At 44.2% G+C, this 18,715-nt stretch overlaps 1 protein-coding gene and 1 long non-coding RNA gene across 2 annotated transcripts in view; one reads left to right on the forward strand and one right to left on the reverse strand.

The window, feature by feature from the left end:
* DDR2 (discoidin domain receptor tyrosine kinase 2) overlaps positions 1 to 11,262 on the forward strand; it is a 55,140-nt gene extending 43,878 nt beyond the window's left edge. Inside the window, exons 13-17 of the mRNA XM_028732280.2 lie at positions 41 to 171; positions 1,220 to 1,411; positions 3,015 to 3,249; positions 3,914 to 4,063; positions 6,785 to 11,262. Of these exons, the coding sequence (XP_028588113.2) occupies positions 41 to 171; positions 1,220 to 1,411; positions 3,015 to 3,249; positions 3,914 to 4,063; positions 6,785 to 6,919 (843 nt within the window). The 3' untranslated portion in view covers positions 6,920 to 11,262. The remainder of the gene's footprint in view (positions 1 to 40; positions 172 to 1,219; positions 1,412 to 3,014; positions 3,250 to 3,913; positions 4,064 to 6,784) is intronic.
* Positions 11,263 to 14,318: 3,056 nt separating this feature from the next.
* On the reverse strand, positions 14,319 to 18,589 carry LOC114598527 (uncharacterized). The gene is made up of 3 exons (XR_013392812.1): positions 18,297 to 18,589; positions 14,894 to 14,974; positions 14,319 to 14,759 (listed from the first exon to the last, which is right to left on the reverse strand). It is a non-coding gene; the product is annotated as an uncharacterized LOC114598527 (long non-coding RNA).
* Between the last annotated feature and the right edge of the window lie 126 nt (positions 18,590 to 18,715).

Below are 18,715 nucleotides of genomic sequence, written 5' to 3' on the forward strand. Positions count from 1 at the left end.
TATTTGCCCAACCATTTCTGCTTTGCTGCCTTCCTTCTAGGTCCACCTGTGTGAAGTGGAAGGAGGGATGGAGCAGTTTGTGGAGAAGGATTTTGTTCCGGACGGCAACACCAGCCAACCTGCCCTCCTGGCTGTGAAGATGCTGAGAGCTGATGCCAACAAGAATGCCAGGTGCTTGGGAGGTGGAAGGCAGCTGTAGCAGTCCTAAGATCAGTCACAGCAGCTCCTTTACCCACAACCAGACCAAAAATAAACAGAATAACGTAAACAGAGCCCTGCTGGACTAGAACAAAGGCCCATCTGGTCCAGCATTCTGTCCTCGTGGTGCCCCACTAGATGGCTATGGGAAGCCCGGGTGCAAGTAGGTTTCCTGCCCTGCTTGAGAAAGGAATCTTGAGTAAAACGCACCAAAAGGCTCTTAACCATTTATAATTACAGTGAAATACAAAGTATGTTCAAAACACTTCAGATACATGTTATTGCCGTAATCCTTAAAATAACGCTGTGAGGTAGGCTGGTATTAGTATCTGCATATTATAGAGAGTGCAGGAAGTGAGGCCCAAGAGTGTGACTTGCCCAAGGCTAACGAGAAGGTTCATGCTAGACTCAAGGCGTGATTTGAACCAGGGCCTTTCTGATTTTCAGCTCAAGGCTTTCAGGCCCTGGGCCACATCTGTTCCCCATGCTGGATTTAATTTCACGTTTAATATGTATACTGCCTTTCTATATTACTATACACAAGGCAGTTTACAAGCTGACAAACAACAAAATGTACAACAAAGATGACTGATGTTTTAATGTATTTTTAATCTCTTGTTGGAAGCTGCCCAGAGTGGCTGGGGAAGCCCAACCAGATGGCCGGGGTATAGGTATAAATTCTTATTCTTATTCTTATTATTACACACCTTATAACAATCTGATAGGATACAAAGAATTCATAATAAAAACATAGTAACTTTAAAACAAACAACTTTTATCAAATAAAGCTGTATTCAATAATCCATTAGAATATAACAGTACAAAATAAAATTAATTCTCAAACTATCAGCAAATAATAATCAGAAACTCACTCTTTACAATTATAATAAATAATTACTATAATCAATTAAAATAACAGCAAGTGACAATGCATAAAATACCACAATACATACAAAACCATGGAAACTGAAAAACAAAAACACACAATTTTACAAAATTATAATAATTTTGTTTCTGAAAGGAATGACTTCCTCAAGGAGATAAAGATTATGTCCCGGTTGAAGGACCCCAACATCATCAGGCTGCTGGCCGTGTGCATCACTGACGACCCCCTCTGCATGATCACTGAGTACATGGAGAATGGCGACCTCAACCAATTCCTGTCTCGCCAGGAGCCCCAGAGCTCATCAGAGTGCTCCACCCCTTCTGTCAGGTAGCTAATGAAGGCTGTGTGAGGGCTGGGTTGTGCACTGCCTCCTCTGTGTGCAGGCCTCATTTAGGTGGCAGCTGCTCCACATTCTGACTCCACAAGCCGCTGAGCTTGTGTGTGTGTATGTTGTACTGTGCTGCACAAAAGGGCTCAAGGTGCAGTCCTTGGGCATTTCCCCCTGAGCCTTTACTGGAGCAAAGGGGGTCCTCGTTATCCCTCTTCTGCCCCCCAGCAAGTATTTGATTCCCACCCATTTCATCCCACCACATCCTGCAGCCTTGTCTGTTCACAGAACTATGATTGCTCTCCAGATGCTTCCTGTATAAATAATATTACAAGCTCGTTTTTTGCTCTGGGGAGACAACAAAATCAACAGCAGAGTGGAAGGGCTTGGTAAAAGTACTTTCTCTCATTTCACATTTCTGTCCAGGCCTTTGTCCATGATGGAAATCAGAGCAGCATATCTGAGTCTTCTAGTCAGTGTCCTCTCCAGGCACTGGTCAGAACCAGACCTGCTTCGCTTTGGGAAGGTTGCTGCACCCTGCAGGTTCAGAGTGTGGCATCCTGGGATGGAGCCATAGGATTTGCTAGTTAATAGTTAATAGGCTGTATGATATCAATCACAAAGTTATTTACTAGAAACTACTTCCTAAAAAATTAAATACAGCTTCTCATAAGTGTCAAAATCAACATCATGACATAATATATTAAAATGTAGCTTATTCTGTTGACCACCAAGTCCAGTATGTACAAAACACAAATCCTATTTTGTCAGTGCCGTAATACATTCATTTCCAATTTCTTCATCTTCTCTTGTATTTTTCTGTCTGACGTATTCCTTAGAAGAGGGACATGAAATAATCTAAGTGTCTAATGACGATGATAAAGTTGGTAGACAAAAGAAATTGGCACTGGTAGATGCTGGCACAGGCAGACAAGACAAGGATTTTTAATTTGTGTACCTATTATATTACAAAGTGTCTATGTTTATATGATTTAGAACTACGCACAGCTGATGAAGCCCCTTCGGGCGAAACAGGGGAATATCCAGGAATATCCAGGAAAAATACAAGAGAAGATGAAGAAATTATGGCACTGACAAAATAGGATTTGTATTTTGTACATATTGGACTTGGTTGTCAACAGAATAAGCTACATTTTAATATATTATGTCATGATGTTGATTTTGACACTATGAGAAACTGTATTTAATTTTTTAGGAAGTAGTTTCTAGTAAATAACTTTGCAATTGTTATCATACAGCCTATCACGTTTACGTGTTTTTCCACTCAAATAAACAACATATTTTGGGTGGCAGCAGTTTGACAGGAAAGTAGCAAGGGTGAAAAGGTTAAAAAATGGCCCCATAGTCCCATCTGGATCACCTCCCCCCCCCCCCCGGCTGCTTTTTTGAAAGATTGAAATGCAACCCTTCTCAAGCCTGCCATTTAAAAACTCCCTCAGCGCAGTCTGACGCTCTGTCTTTTGGGAAACAGCTCTGGGTGGCTGTTCCCCTGCCTAGACAGGAAGGAAGCATGCTCTCTGCAGTTTGGACACTAGGCTGGCCACAAGCCATTCCTTCTCTGGTGCTTCTTGTTTCCTTCAGCTATGCCAACCTGAAATTAATTGCCACACAGATTGCTTCTGGCATGAAGTATCTGTCCTCCCTGAATTTTGTCCACCGCGACCTGGCTACACGCAACTGCCTGGTAGGAAAGAATTACACAATCAAGATCGCTGACTTTGGCATGAGCCGGAACCTCTACAGTGGAGACTACTACCGGATCCAGGGCCGGGCCGTGCTCCCCATTCGCTGGATGTCCTGGGAGAGCATCCTTTTGGTAAGCCTCGTCTTGCACTTCCTCTTAGAGCTGGTGACTGCACGGAGCCTGGATTCATCCTTTCTGTACCGAAAAGCCAAAGACTTCTATATATGGGAAGGAAAGGAGGAGAATGGGTCGTGGGCTAGGTGAATATTGAAGAGCACATTCTTAAGGTTTTTTGAAATTATACTTTTAATCAAGTTTGTGGAATCCAGTTTAATACCATGGTTGGCTTTGTTATCATCATGCAGGAATACAAATTAGAATCACCACTCTATTTTTAAAACATTCCTTTGCCCCATCATGCTTTTATTTCTCTGATTGAACACAGGCAATTGACCTTTCAAGGGTTCCTTCTGATAGCAAACTCCCTGATGGTGACCACAGAAAGGAGAGCTAAATTTGGCAAAGGCCTGAAAATGACGGCTTCTTTCAACATGCCCTGCGATTCCAGCTGTGCTTCTCCACCAATGAGGGACTGAGAACTAGACTACCAAACTAGACGGCCCCATAGCCTGAAAAAGTGTCTTCTGCTGTTGCCACATATTTTTCTTCCGAAAGTCTCTTTGGGCTCTTGGGAGATGTACATCCCTGGATGCTTGTAAGTGCATGTTCCTAAATGGTGTGCTTTCTTTCTCCCTCTCTCCCTCTCTCTCTCCCACCCACCCATTTATCCACCCAGGGCAAGTTCACCACAGCAAGTGACGTGTGGGCGTTTGGTGTGACACTCTGGGAGACTTTCACCTTTTGCCGCGAGCAGCCATATTCTCAGCTCTCAGATGAACAAGTCATTGAGAACACAGGAGAATTCTTTAGGGATCAGGGACGGCAGGTATGGAAACAACAGGAAATAGGAAAAAACAAAATGTACCAGGTCATCTGCTCCATTATGGGACGCTTGCATGAGCTTTAGGTGAAAAAGAGGACAGGGCCACTGCACTTTAAAGAGTGTTGCATGCAAGATCCCAGGGCTTACCCAGGGTTCTGTTTCCTTGAAATTAGGGCCAGTGCCTGCTACGACATCTTTATGATATATAGTTTATTTACACATATATGCAACCTGAGCCTAAGATGAAGTTTACAGCATCAACACCCCAGAAGGTCACATCCTTGGATTCCAACAGAAGTCAAGCGTGGCTTCTTCCATGACCCTGCTTCCAGCCTAGCTCACCCCCCCCCCAATAATTACAAGGGACTCAGGCATCATGCAGGCTGAACCCCCAGTTCACAACAATACTTTACAGTGGTACCTCGGATTACATACGCTTCAGGTTACAGACTCCGCTAACCCAGAAATAGTGCTTCAGGTTAAGAACTTTGCTTCAGGATGAGACCAGAAATCGTGCTACGGCAGCACAGCAGCAGCAGGAGGCCCCATTAGCTAAAGTGGTGCTTCAGGTTAAGAACAGTTTCAGGTTAAGTACGGACCTCCAGAACGAATTAAGTACTTAACCCGAGGTACCACTGTAGTTGGTTTATAAGCTGCTTTCCCACAGTGAATTTTATCCAAAGCAGCTCACCACAAACACCAGCTTATCAAAGTACCAAACATCCCCCCCCCCCCCCCCGCAAAAAATGTTTACAAAATGTATCAGTAAATTTGAGGGTCAAAAATATTTACAAGTGCAATATTACAAATAAATAATACATAAAATGAAAGGTAATTCCCATGGCTTCCTTTCCTACCAGAATTGTGAGCTGTTTTAAAATAATTATAGATTGTTAAATCTTGCACTTGCACTCATCCAGCTGGCATCCCATAAATACAGTGGTGTTGTTTTTGTTGTTGTGTGATTTTTCCTTGACAAGGACTCAAGGCAGCTATGGTGCTGTGTTCTGGGGGGGAAATGGGAGAGTTTGAAACCGGATAATAAATAAGCCATGATTAGTTTCTGGAAAGATTTACAAACCTGTGTTGTTGAATAGAAACATGGGTGAATGTGGGATTGAGTGAATGGATGCAATGAAGCAGAATATTATTCCTGGAGCTTTAAAAAATGGAGAGTCAGAAAAATGGGTGGGATGGGAAGAAAATCAGTGTGACACTTCTGCTAGAATGAAGAACGTGGCTTCCATTCTTTATATGTAAATGAGGAGTGGAAAGATGCTCTTCCTTACCTAGTTATGATGAGGATGAACACAATGAAGATGAAACATACTTTTTGAGCCCAAGTACAGTATAAATCAGGGATGCGGGTGGCGCTGTGGGTTAAACCACAGAGCCTAGGACTTGCCAATCAGAAGGTCGGCGGTTCGAATCCCTGCAATGGGGTGAGCTCCCATTACTTGGTCCCTGCTCCTTCCAACCTAGCAGTTCGCAAGCACGTCAAAGTGCAAGTAGATAAATAGGTGGGAAGGTAAACGGCGTTTCCGTGCACTGCTCTGGTTTGCCAGAAGCAGCTTAGTCATGCTGGCCACATGACCCGGAAGCTGTCTGCGGACAAACACCAGCTCCCTCGGCCTATAGAGCAAGATGAGCGCGTAACCCCAGAGTCGTCCACGACTGGACCTAATGGTCAGGGGACCCTTTACCTTACAGTATAAATCAGGAAAGCTGTGATCTTCCAAATGATGTTTGTCTTCAACTCCCATTGTCTCTGGCTATTGGAGCCATGCACATCTGAAGCACATTTCTCCCCTCTTAAAATTCAGGGCACTGTAGTTTAACCCACACAGAGTTACAATTCTCAGCAACTCTGCATCAATATGCAGTGCCCAAAACTACAGGTGAAACTAAGAAAATTAGAATATTGTGGAAAAGTTCATTTAATTCAGTAATTCAACTTAAAAGGTGAAACTAATATACGAGATAGACTCATGACATGCAAAGCGAGATATGTGAAGCCTTTATTTGTTATTATTGTGATGATCATGGCATACAGGTGATGAAAACCCCAAATTAACAATCTCAGAAAATTAGAATATTAAATGAAATCAGCAAAACAAGGATTGCAAATAGAGTAATATTGGACCTCTGCAGCAGGGGGGCGGACGCTCAGGCAAGCAGTGGTTGGGGGGTGGTGGCAGGCGAGCTGTGGTGGGGAGGGCAAGCGGGCAGGGTGGGCGGGTGACCTGAATTCCCATTTGCACTACGGCATGTTGACAATTTTTCACCCCGTCTGGAAGCACTCCAAGCCTTGAGGAGTCTGGATTGCCCCACTAGCAGGACCTTCCTTGCCTTGCAGACCATGCCATCTTCTTCTTAGAACAAGGAAAACGAGAGGTCTACTGTGTGGTCTACTGGGTAGAGTGATTGGCCCTGAGTTCAAATTCCCCCAGAGCCATACAATTATGTCAGCCTCTGATTAATCTTTCTCTCAGCCTCAACTTGTAAGCCATCCTGGATTCTTTGGAGGAAATGGGGCTACAGATCTGATTAATAAGTAATCATTAGTAAATGAAGTAGATTACTTTCAGCTACATTCCAGCTCTGCTGTTACATGCCACAAATGAAATCTGAAGTCTACGGCTTCTAGTGTCTTTTTGAGAGGGGTTTTTATCTGCCTTTATTCAGTATCTGTTCTCTCTCTCTCTCTCTTTTTCCTATTTAAAGACCTACCTTCCACAGCCTGCCTGTTGTCCTGATCCTGTATATAAGCTAATGCTCAGCTGCTGGAGACGAGACACCAAAAACCGACCCTCCTTCCAGGAAATCCATTGCCTTCTCCAAGAAGCAACCACTTTGTAGCGATGCCTTTCCTTCATGCCCTAAATACTCTGGACCGTCCCAGCCCATCTGCCCTCAAAAACTTACACATAGAACTGAAGCCACTTCACCTGGACTCACGATTTCTTTCAGTAGCGGAGTTGGGACTTTCGTTATCAGCCACCAAAGGAAAGGAAAGGAAAAAGATGGGATCTGACCAGGTCTACCACACAACCTCATTCAAGGTGCTATACTTTGGATTGGCAAAGACTGGGGGAAGGGGTGCTATTTATCTTGTAATGTCATAGGTTCCGGTTTATGAATGGGTTTTGTCTGTGATGGGAAGAGGAAAACACGACTCTTATTTTCCTCTGAAGGAGGAACTTGAGATGTAGTCTGACTACACAGACTTGAGGTGGGAATAGGCAGACACACACACAGCTGGGAAGAGCGCCAGCACTTTATGCCCGGGGCTGTGTGTGTGTGTGTGTGTGTGTGTGTGATGCAGTTCTGCCTGAGTGTAGAAAAAGAGGTAGGTTTCCAGTGGTTTGTGAGACAGTCCTAATGCACCCCCCAAAAAAAATAATTAACCAGATATGAAAAATTGTGCAGATTTGCCCAGCTTGCACATTTTACACAATAATCAGAATTTGGATCACTTTGTGCTGGTTAAATCTTCTTTTTTAGTGTGCAGTACAGACTGCCTCAATTTAGGGTTTTTTGTATGCTATATGAAGTATAGAAATGTCTCCTCCTATACACTCCAGATCTAGAGCTTCTGAGAATCTCTCGATTTATCTATTTTAGAGCGCATGAAGATTTATAATACTGTGTACAGTCCTGGTTTCTCCCATCTCAAAAGGGCTAACATAGAGCTGGAAAAAGTGCAGCAGAGGGCAACTAAAATGAACTGGCCAAAGTGGTCATTTGAGGCACTTTAGATTACAAAATGGCAAGTAATGGAGGGCATGATAAAGGCTTAGAAAATTATTCACAGTGTGGAGAACAATAATTTTTTCTCACTATCCCTCATAAGGCTAGGACTCACAAGTATGCAATGAAATCTATGGCACATCTGTTCAAGAGAGTCAAAAGAGAGCGTTATTTCCTACTATGGATAATTATCATATGGAATTCAGTGCCACATGCTTTGGTGGTGGCCACTGGCTTAGATGACTTCGAAAGGGGATTAGATAAATTCATCAAAGGTGCAGTCCACAAGTGGCCATTAGCCATGACAGCTTCAGGGACAGCTTATCTCCTAATTCCGGTTACTGGGGCCAAACAGTGAGGTTCCTGTTTCTGGGTTTCCCAGAAGCCTCTGGCTGGCTTTGGTCTGATGCTCCAAGTTTCTACTTATGAGGATACTTCACTTATTGCCCAGGCTTCCCCTCTCTGTAGCATCCCATTCTTTCATCTTTTTTCTCCAAGCTGTTTTGAGAAGGGGAAAGGCCTATTATTTTGCTTCTATGTAATAGCTGCCTTCTGCAGAATAGATTCCTGGAATTGTTTAGTAGTAGGGCATGGTATCTACCAAAGAAACAGGTATAAAATTTTAGGAATTATTAACTAAACTGAGTAAACCTTGTCACCAAAGTTCCCTGTCAAAATCTTTGCATTTTGTACCTTCAGAATTTGTAGGCTGGCCCATAATAGCAATGGAAGATGCGTAGAGTTGGGATGTTCAGCTACAGCAGAGTAAGCGGCTAGATTTAGCCTTCAACAGTCAGGGCAGTACAAAGTTGCAAAATCTGCCTTTGGGAATTGGGCTGTAATCTAGGGAACAGGAGAGCTCTGGAATCTGGAATCTAGGGAACAGGAGAGCTCTGAAATAAAGAAGGCTGTCACCATACAAGGGTCTCTGCAGACAAGTCCCATTTTGATCGGGTCACAGGCTGATAGTGAGGCAGCAGAGGGGTGGCAGGTGGCTTGCTTGCTGAAAACCAGAGATAGTATGAAACTTCTTGAGGTGGCCTACCATGAGGGGATAGGAGCTCTTGTAAGGCTGCTACTCATTTCAGTGAGGTGAATGGTGAAGGGCTAGCAAACTGGAGGCAGTCGGGTACCAACCAGGGAGCTAGTCTGAAAGCGGCTGAGAACCAAACTAGGCATGAAGCAGGCAGCTGCATCTGTACTTACATACCTCTGCCTCCTTCCCATATAAAGTGGGAGGTTGGGGGAGGTCTGATGAAAGAGCTGAATTCTTGGTCTTTCCTCCCGTCTTATCTTCCCATGTTTCATCTCCCCAGCCAAGTTCACTTTTGGCATCGGACCAAAGCTGGGAGAAAAGTGCCTGAAGCAGCAGAGTAAAGGGAGGTGAACCTGAGGAGTGAAGGAGAGAGCCAGCTTCTCTCAGATGCATGTACCTTTTGTTGTGGAAAAAACCAGACCCCACCCTCACACGCCCCACACTTTATACATGGAAGGGGCAGATGGGTGAACAAATGCGGCTATTTCCATCATGTCTGCTTTGGCCCTCGGCCTGCACAAGTTGCTCAGACTAAAGTGCCAGGCAAAATAAGTAAGTTTTATAGGCTCAGGCAGTAATCTATTGGCTGTTTGTGTCACCTCAGCCACAGGCAGATTGCAGGTCTTTTCAGCAAAGTGGCACAAAAAGCAATGTGCTTCAAGACCTGCAGTGCCTTATGGGATGTTCCAGTCGATTATGTCCCTTATTCATCGACAGGAGGGGGCGGGCATCCTGCTTCAAGCACCAAAATGTGTTGGGCTAGCCTTTTGTGAACGGCAAGCATGCTGCTTCTTTCTTCTTGCAAGGCTTAGTGAGGTGAACCTGTGAGACTTTGTGATTTCAGATCTGAAAATCTTTGACTTCTTGCTCTTCTGGGTGTGGAGCATGGAGTTGCGACCACAGTCCTATGGCCTCCAATGTGGCAATTCACACGGGTGGGGTGGGAGCCATCAACAAACAGATGAAGCATAATAAGGGATGAATAGATAACTTCCTTCTGCAGCAGGACTTGGCACCAACACGTGGGTTCTGAAGCAAGTCAAAATTGTCTCTATGGATCTGGAAGCCATCTGTGAACCACAGCTCTAAAAGCATAGTCCTCAAGGTGTGAGGTAGGCTTCTTGGACAGTGCAGATAACAGAAAAGAGAGAGACAGATTGTTCCTTGAAACTGCAAGGCCAGCTTTGGGGTATGTTTTGACTGGGCTGAGAGATGGATTGCATCCTTTCACTCCCAGTCAGTCATGGGTGGCTCGGTGCCTAATTTCAACATGTACTAATAGTTTGCCAAATGTGTATGTTTTGCTCTTTCTCTCATTTGGCACTGCTCTTCACTTTCTTGGGATCCATCATGCAAGGAACCTTAAATCATGCTTTGTCACTCTTCCTTCCTTTCCCTTTGCTCGCTAGCCAAGGACAGGGGGAACGAGCTCTTGCCAGGCTTCCTTTCGGTCTTTCTATCTTGGGAGGCTCAAGCATTCCAGTTCTTCTTTTCGGATTATCACCATCGTCAGCATCATGTTCTTTGTATGCTGCCTTTCCTTAGTTAAAGTAATGCTCAAGGCAGCTTACAGCATGAAAATATCTACATAATTACAAACACAACTGAAGCAATTATAAACAATGATTAAACACATCCAAATGTACACATCTGAACAATTTCCACATTAATCATAATAAGATCTAAAAATCAATATAAAAATAATAATATCTATAACAGCAACAAAAGACTTTCGGCACTTTTAGTGGTTGCTTCATTTAAATATAACTTTGTCAGACTTGACGCAAGTCACAGTCTGCTGGGAGCGACTGGCAGAAGTGAGCTGAGGCAGACCTGGGCAGAGTGAAATAATCAGGATAACTGAGGAGTCTTCTTCCTGTGGTGTCAAACTCTCCACATACCCCTCTGTCCAGCATCCTGAAAGGCACCACGCTATTTTCCCTGCTAGAGGATACATTCTTGCAATTGCCATTTTACAATTACTTACTAAGATCTAAATATCTCACTTCGATGTCTGCACAAACAGCCTGGCTTCCTTCTATGGGGTTTGCTGCTTCTGATTCAGTAGCATTCAGCTAATTTGCATCTTAGTGACTGCTCATTTACTCATACCACAAAACTAAACTAGGGGTGAGGGAATTTTGGACCATGAAATGTGGGGAGGTAAGATGTGCGTCCATAGCTCATTGCCTTCCAATGTGCTCCTCACTTTTTAAGGATTTTTGAGGATTATTGCACTTTTGTTGGTAGCATTGGTACGTGCAATTAAGCACATGCTTGTTTTATTTTGTCGCCAAGGGAGTCTGGTAACTAGATTTTTGAAGTATGAAATCGCAAAGAAAAACGAACACCAGAAACCCCACCTTTCACGTAAAGAGAAGAATCTACTTTTTCTCCCAACTGTAAAGTTGATTTTTTTACCATAGTAACACCACATTATATGCTACAGCTTCCCACCATTGGTGGTTTAGATGGAGGTGAAATAACTCGTGTTTGTAAATAGCTTGCTACCTGATTGCTTATGGGAACTAAAAATTCCATCCAGGCTCCAGATCACCAGGTTGGGAAGGTTCTGTAACCCCCCCCGTTCCCCCCCCCCCGCCTTCCAGTCTCTCCCTCCCTGCCTTCCTCTCCTATAAAAGGATCAGGTGTATTTAAGCAGACATTTTATGAAATTATTCACAATATAGGTCATATTTGCACTACATAACAAATGAATTACCGAGACATCAAATAACACAGAACTGCAGTACTATGTCACAAGTGAAGATGCTGTCTTAACAACAACACTTTCTGTTTATAAATAATGCTATTGTATATAGGCACACTTTGGTCAACTCTTCATAAAGCACCTTGGAAGAAGCCAGAGGCTTCTGCACTCAGAATGAGATGCCTTGAATAGCTACTTTGGTCTTTTTCAAACGAACAAAATAAACAGAAATACATAACAATTCAAGCAGCAGCAAGTAAAAACATAATGAAATACACAGCACCAAAAAACCAGATTTAAAATTGGTGGATAAGAAAGTGCATTGATAAATAATAAATAATAATTTATTATTTATCAATGCACTTTCTTATCCACCAATTTTAAATCACCCCACCCTTCCTGGTTTAAAAACCGGGCTCAGGGCGGCTAACAGCAAATATAAAACATTGATTAGAATGCAACTTTAAAACAGCATAAAATACAACATAAAATGCAGCATCAATATCAATAAAATTCAAAAATTCAGGGGTCATTTTTTGGGGGGAAAAGAACAAAACCCAGTCAGTAGACATCAAATGATCACCAGGGCTAACTGGCCAAGTTGGTCCTACAAGGCCAGCAAGGAGACCAGGGAAGAGTTTAAGTGTGGGGTCCCAGAAGGGTTTCTTCATAAAAAAGGAAAGGGAAAAGGGAATAGAGGATCAGGCTAATTCAAATTGAAGGCCAGGCAGAATAGCTCTGTCTTACAGGCCCTTACAGATCAAGTCCTGCAGGGCCCTGGTCTCATGGGACAGAGCATTCCACCAGGTCAGAGAGGTCACTGAAAAAGCCCTGGCCCTGGTGGAGGATAGTCTGGCTTCCTTAGGGGCCGAGACCTTTAAGCTATCATTATTCACGGACCTTAGGGTGCTCTGTGGGACATACCAGGAGAGGCAGTCCCGTAAGTACGATCTAAAAAGTTTGGGAAAATAAAAAGAAACAATTTATTTTAGAGCAGGTTGTGTATTGCATCCATCACATTACAAGTCGTCACCTGCAAGTGGAAGTGGACCTAGCAGGGAACAACAGATGTTTCAGGTGGAGGGCTCCTGTTTGGAGTGTGGGCCAGCTCAACCACCTACGCCTTTGTTCAGGATACTCCGTTCCATTAACCCCCTCCTAGTTTTCTGACACACACACAACTTTCCCCCAACAGATGCTCAGCTTCTGTGGCCACTGAAAAGGGGCTGATAAAGGGGCTGCCTTCCTGTCAGATCCAAAATTTGTTGTTGTTAGGGTCTGCTCAGTAGGTGCTGTGAGCCTGAAGCAACCCCCCCCCCCCGGCACAGAGGCAAGTGTGCCCTTTCCCTGAGTACCAGGCAAATGCTATTAAGTGTCATGACCACTGCTGAATATAGAGGTCATCTATTGCTGCCATAGCTAATAACCACTCACAGATTTTCCCTGCATTTGTGTAATACCCTTCTAAAGCCAGCAGCCATCACTACAGCATCTGACAGCTAATTAACTATTATTGTTTGTTAACTAAAAGGTAAAGGTACCCCTGACCGTTAGGTCCAATTGCGGACGACTCTGGGGTTGCGCTCTCATCTCGCTCTATAGGCCGAGGGAGCTGGTGTTTGTCTGCAGACAGCTTCCGGGTCATGTGGCCAGCATGAATAAGCCGCTTCTGGTGAACCAGAGCAGCGCACGGAAACTCCGTTTACCTTCCCGCTGGAGCGATACCTATTTATACTTGCACTTTGATGTGCTTTCGAACTGCTAGGTTGGCAGGAGCAGGAACCGAACAACGGGAGCTCACCCTGTTGCGGGGATTCGAACTGCAAGTCCTAGGCTCTGTGGTTTAGACCACAGCGCCACCCGCGTCCCTTGTTCATTAACTATGTACCATATAAAGAAGCAATGTCCTGGAACTCCTGCCAACCAGTTTCATTGGATAAGCGCAAGTTCTGCTATTATTAGCAAGAAAAACTTCTCTTTGTCTCCTTCTTCACACAGTGTATAATTTTATAAACCTCCCATCATATACCGCATTGCCAGTGACAAAATGACTATCATGGAGGGCATGTCATAACACAAAATTTGAGTGCAGCCACTGTGAAGCTTTTCCCACAATTGTATGGGAAAAGGCTTTGGGAAAATGTTCCTTGGCTTCTTAGCGTAAGACTAGAGGTAAACATTATATTAAACCTTTTTAGCATTTTCCTCCAAAAATAATGTCAATAGCAAGCATAGCCACACTAAACTCTGTCTTCACACATTTACAGCAATTGTATCAAATAGAAAACTGGTCTTCAGAGTGCACTTCCATGTGTGGTTGTGCATACACACATTGATTTTGGTCATTTTGTAAATCTCAAAAATGATGATCCAGAGTGTTACAATGGGTATGCCTGAGTGGTATTATGCTTATGAAAGTTCCCTCAGATTCAAAGGTGATCGGGGTGCAAAACTAGTTGTACAGTTCTTTGGAACCTGGTCTGTTTATAATATGTTGTATGTTAGGCTTCTTGCTTGTAACGATAGTACAGTATTTGTCTTTTGGTTGTACTCCATTCCTTTCAATGCAGAGCACATTTTTCTGAGATGTTCTGAGCTATCACTGCAAGTAATTGGCCCCTCTGCTTTATAGTGAACACTGGTAGCTGTGTTCCCTTCATCTCTAGTAAATATTAATGTCAGGCTGCTTAATATTAGTTTATGACTATAGTACTCATTCAAAAACAGCCCTGTATTTTGAAATGGAGACTTAAAGACCAATGTATAGTTTTTTCTTTATTTATTCTCTGTAAGGCCACATTGAACTGTATTCCTGTAAAATGATCCATTTGTAAATAAGATTCTTTAAAACAAAACAATTCCTTGTGCTTCTGAAGTGAAAGTGGAGGGTGGTCAGTCCTGAGTTCATTGATCGGTCTTCATGGTTTAATGGCCTTGCAGATCTCAGTTTAGCTTCTCCCCAGCACAGTAATAATGGGGGGGGGGGGGTTACACTACATTAATGGTGAGAAGTACAGTCTAACAGCAAAGTTCATGTTAATAAAGGAGGTTATTTGAGCAGCTGGAATGAAGACTGGAATGAAGAACGACTTCCTTCTGCCTCACCAACACAATGTATGGAGACATTCAAGGAATGTAGAGGCAGTAGTTGTGGTCTGCGATCCACTGCCTAATGCTTGCCAAAGACACTGTTCTACCAGCCACTGCCAAAAAAGAGGAAATGCAATGTCAAAAAGGGAGAGCAGATTTACAGATGCTAATTTCTATGAATAAAAGCAAATTTAGAAATAATTACTGCCAGTGCTATTTTTCTAGAAAAAGAGGTGCTGGAACTCACCATTAAAGCCTCCTTTATTTTCTTATAATGGCAATGGTGCCCACCTGAGAGGTGCCGGGACTGAGTTCCAGTGAGTTCTGGCTGAAAAAAAAGCCCTGATTACTGCAATTTAAATAGAAATTCAGTACATCTCACCACAGTGCAGAAGAGTGTGACCATGACATATGTGCCAGTCAGCTGTCCTGGTAATAACCACTGAATGGGCAACCTTGAGAACCCTGCTCTCTCGTCTTTGACAACACTACCCTTCCCATGGAGAACTGTCCTTCATCAAGTAAGACACATAGCCACCCTACAACTGAGCCAGAGCAAGGAGCAGTCATGACACTGTATGGACACCATGACCTCTGGAAAAGCACCTCATCCCAAAAAACCACTACTTCTCCACAGCCTAGTAGAGCAAATGTCAGAATTGCAGGAGGGCCCAGCGCCAATGCTGCCTTGTTGCCATTGCAACTAATGTGGCTCAGCTGGATGGCAGCTATGTTGAGCCGAGTTTTGAATCTGTTCAGCGAAGGAAGTGGCTGGCACTGCCCCTAACATATACATGTCAGAGCATCATTCATGAAGTGATGCTAGCCAGTGTCTCAAATGGGACCAGAGCAATTCTTGTTTCCAGGGCCAGCCCAAGACCACTTGGCACAAAATGGTGCCCTCCTCCCTGGCAGGAAAGAAGTGGTGAGTGCACATCTATGTCAGGAACAAGGGGGTAATAAAGATCTGCATTCGGACTACCCCTGTTCGCTACCCCTGTGGATCCAGCTGCCCAAGGTGGTTGCCTCACCTTGCCTCATGGCTGGGCTACCCCTTCTGGGTTCAGGCGGCTGCGCCTCCATCCCTGCTGGGCAGTTGGCCAGCACATACGCACAGAGCAGCCCCAGAATTCCACTCGATTCCTCAGCCACCATCACTAACAAGCAAGTGAGAGAGGGCCACATGTCACTTGGCCAGGACTGAGGCGTTCTCAAAGTAAAGGAAGGATTGAACTCTGATTAATAAGAATACACACAGAGGCTTGAACCAGCAAGACTCTGGGAAGGGTGCATATACTAATCTCTCTCTCCACCCCCTGGCCCAGGTCGTTTTATTAACAAAACACTTTTTTACAGAGTGTTCTAAGAACCAATCAGATTTCTTCTGAGCATTTCAACAAACCCCACCTGGGGAAAAGTTAAACTACCAAAACTAATTAAGCATGGGGTAAATAAAACAGAACTACAAAGGAGTGCATTTGGCAACCCCGGGAGGTGATAAACAAGCAATATATATGATAAGAAGGATGGCCAGGAAGACAGCGATCATTATTACCTTCAGGTGAGATCTGTTTCCTGGCCCTATGATTAACATCCTAAGATTAACAGAAAAGATACATCAAAAGAAGCTGCCTACTTTCTTTGATGACTCAGGATGCCTGCCTGCAGTACGTGACTTGTCAGGAAAGAGAAATGGAACAAGGATGCAGAGGTGTGGATTGATCAAGAATCGTATCAAAATAGTTCAAACCCAGTCAATGCAATGCTTTCATTGCTGACACAGATGGCTTACTCTATATTTGTTATACCGTATATTTCGTCCTATAGTGTGCACTGGCCCATAGGGCGCACCTAGTTTTTTTTGGGGGGGGGGATAAAGAAAACTTTTTATTTCCTCCCCAGGCGCAAGGCTGGGGCGGGGGAAGCCCGAGCTTCACCCGACCCCAGCCCCCAGAACAGGCTGCTATCCGCAAGCCTAGGGAGCCCGCGGGAACTCCCGCCGGGCTCCCAAGGCTTGCGGACATCTGCCATAAGCCCGGGGTGCGCTGCGGAGCGCTGCCCGGGTTTCGGGCTGCAGGATGCTGTCCGCAAGCCTTGGGAGCCCGGCGGGAAGTCCCACCGGGCTCCCAAGGCTTGCAGATAGCTTCCTGAAGCCTGGAGACCCCTCTCGCTCTCCAGGCTTCATCGAAAGCCTGCATTCACCCCATAGGACGCACACACATTTCCCCTTCATTTTTGGAGGGGGAAAAGTGCATCCTATAGGGCGAAAAATACGGTAATTCCTCATAGCAATCCCAACTGATCACTACACGGGACCATCCCATAGCAGGAGCCAGGCTGACTCCCAGGACCTTACGCTTGTTGAGCTGTTGAAGAAGAGACACAGCCCCACACCAGCAACCAATCCATTCAGTTGCTAATCTTTTGTTTAAGGGGAGGAAGATGGTGTTTGAAAATTTAATTGGAAGGGGAGAGAAGTCAGTTATTCATAGGACTTTTCTACTTATCATTTCTATTAAAGTGCATTGCAGCTTTTGTGGTAATGATGTGTTCTCTTATCAGAGCATCCAGCTTGAGGGCGAATACAACTTAACCAAAACATGCTGTGGTGGTTTACTCCTTCACTTTCATCTCCGCGAAACCATCTATCTCAGGGGTTGTCCACCTGGTCCCTACTGGCCACTAGTGGGCGTTTCAGGCTTCTAGGTGGGCGGGAGGGGGTTCTGCAGCACAAGCTGAATCCTCCTTCCATTGAGCACTGGCACTGTATTCTCTTCAAAATACATATAAAAAACAGCAAAAAGCCAAAGACTGGTAAGGAAATTTTACCATCAAGAAAGATGCATTTAGTGGGCGGGAGGTATAAAAAGGATAACTACCCCTGGCCTATCTGATCAAAAATGTTGCTGAATGTGCATAAAGTGTGCAACAAGTGTAGATTAACTGAGATTATCCAACAATGTTTTAAAATATTCTTAAATAAGTGGTTATAGTCTGTTTGCAATTACAGCCTACTGTAGTTCCAGGTGGAATGGAGCAGAATGTTGTAAAGTAAAACTATAGAGGAAGTGGGGAAATTACCTTCAGTGTGTACTCATTGTTATTTATTTATTTATTTGTTTATATCCCACCTTTCTCACAGTGCAGGGCTCACAGCACACAATAAACAAAAATAATTAAATAAGTAACCCTATTAAAAACATCACTGACAACCTTTCCTATTTATTTATTTATTTATTTATTTTATTTATTTATTCATTCATTATTAAATCTATTTGTATCTTACCTTTCCAACCAAATGTATGGACCTAAGGCTGTAACCCTAAACATGCTTACTAAGGAGATCTCTGTAAGATGAATGGGACTTCTGAGTAAATATGCTTAAACAAAACAAAGGTATGTGCCATTAAAAGAATACTAGTATTTAAAACATTCTCTGCAAAATACATATAAAAAACAGCAAAAAGCCAAAGATTTGTTTCCTGAAGGCTTCAAGTTGGCCTATGCCCTGCTTCTTGTGGCTACTAGCTTCATCTCAGCCAGAGAAGCAGGCAGGTGTTTTATTTATTATGATTTATATATATTTATATACCATCCTTCATTGGAGGATCATAGGGCAGTTTACAATATAAAAACACAAAAATACATACCGTGGTAACGAACAAAAACAACCCCCCGTCACACACCGCTTAAAAGGCCATAACTAGCCAAATGCCTCAGAAAAGTTCCAATTCCACTTTTTGAACTACGGGAGCCGTGTTTTCCGAGGAGGCCCTTCTCTCAGTCCCGGGACCGGCAGGGAAGGAGCCGGAGCCTCTGGTCAGCGCGGCCCCTCGGGCTCTCCTGGGGCTCCGGGGGGGGGGAATAAAGAAGCCAGAGGAGCCCTAACCGGCCTGGCTGCCTCTTTGGCCCTGACTGGGACTTCCCCCTCACGCGGCTCTCCTTCCTGACCCGCCTCCAGCCCCCGACTTCCTCCCGGCCCAGCCAACCAATGAGGAGCCCGAGGGGCGGTGATGGACAGGCCTGCCCCGCCATCGGGCTACCGTCACGCCACTTGGCCGCTCGGCCC

The sequence above is a fragment of the Podarcis muralis genome, chromosome 5, assembly GCF_964188315.1.
Source record: "Podarcis muralis chromosome 5, rPodMur119.hap1.1, whole genome shotgun sequence".
Classification (NCBI taxonomy): Eukaryota; Metazoa; Chordata; class Lepidosauria; order Squamata; family Lacertidae; genus Podarcis; species Podarcis muralis.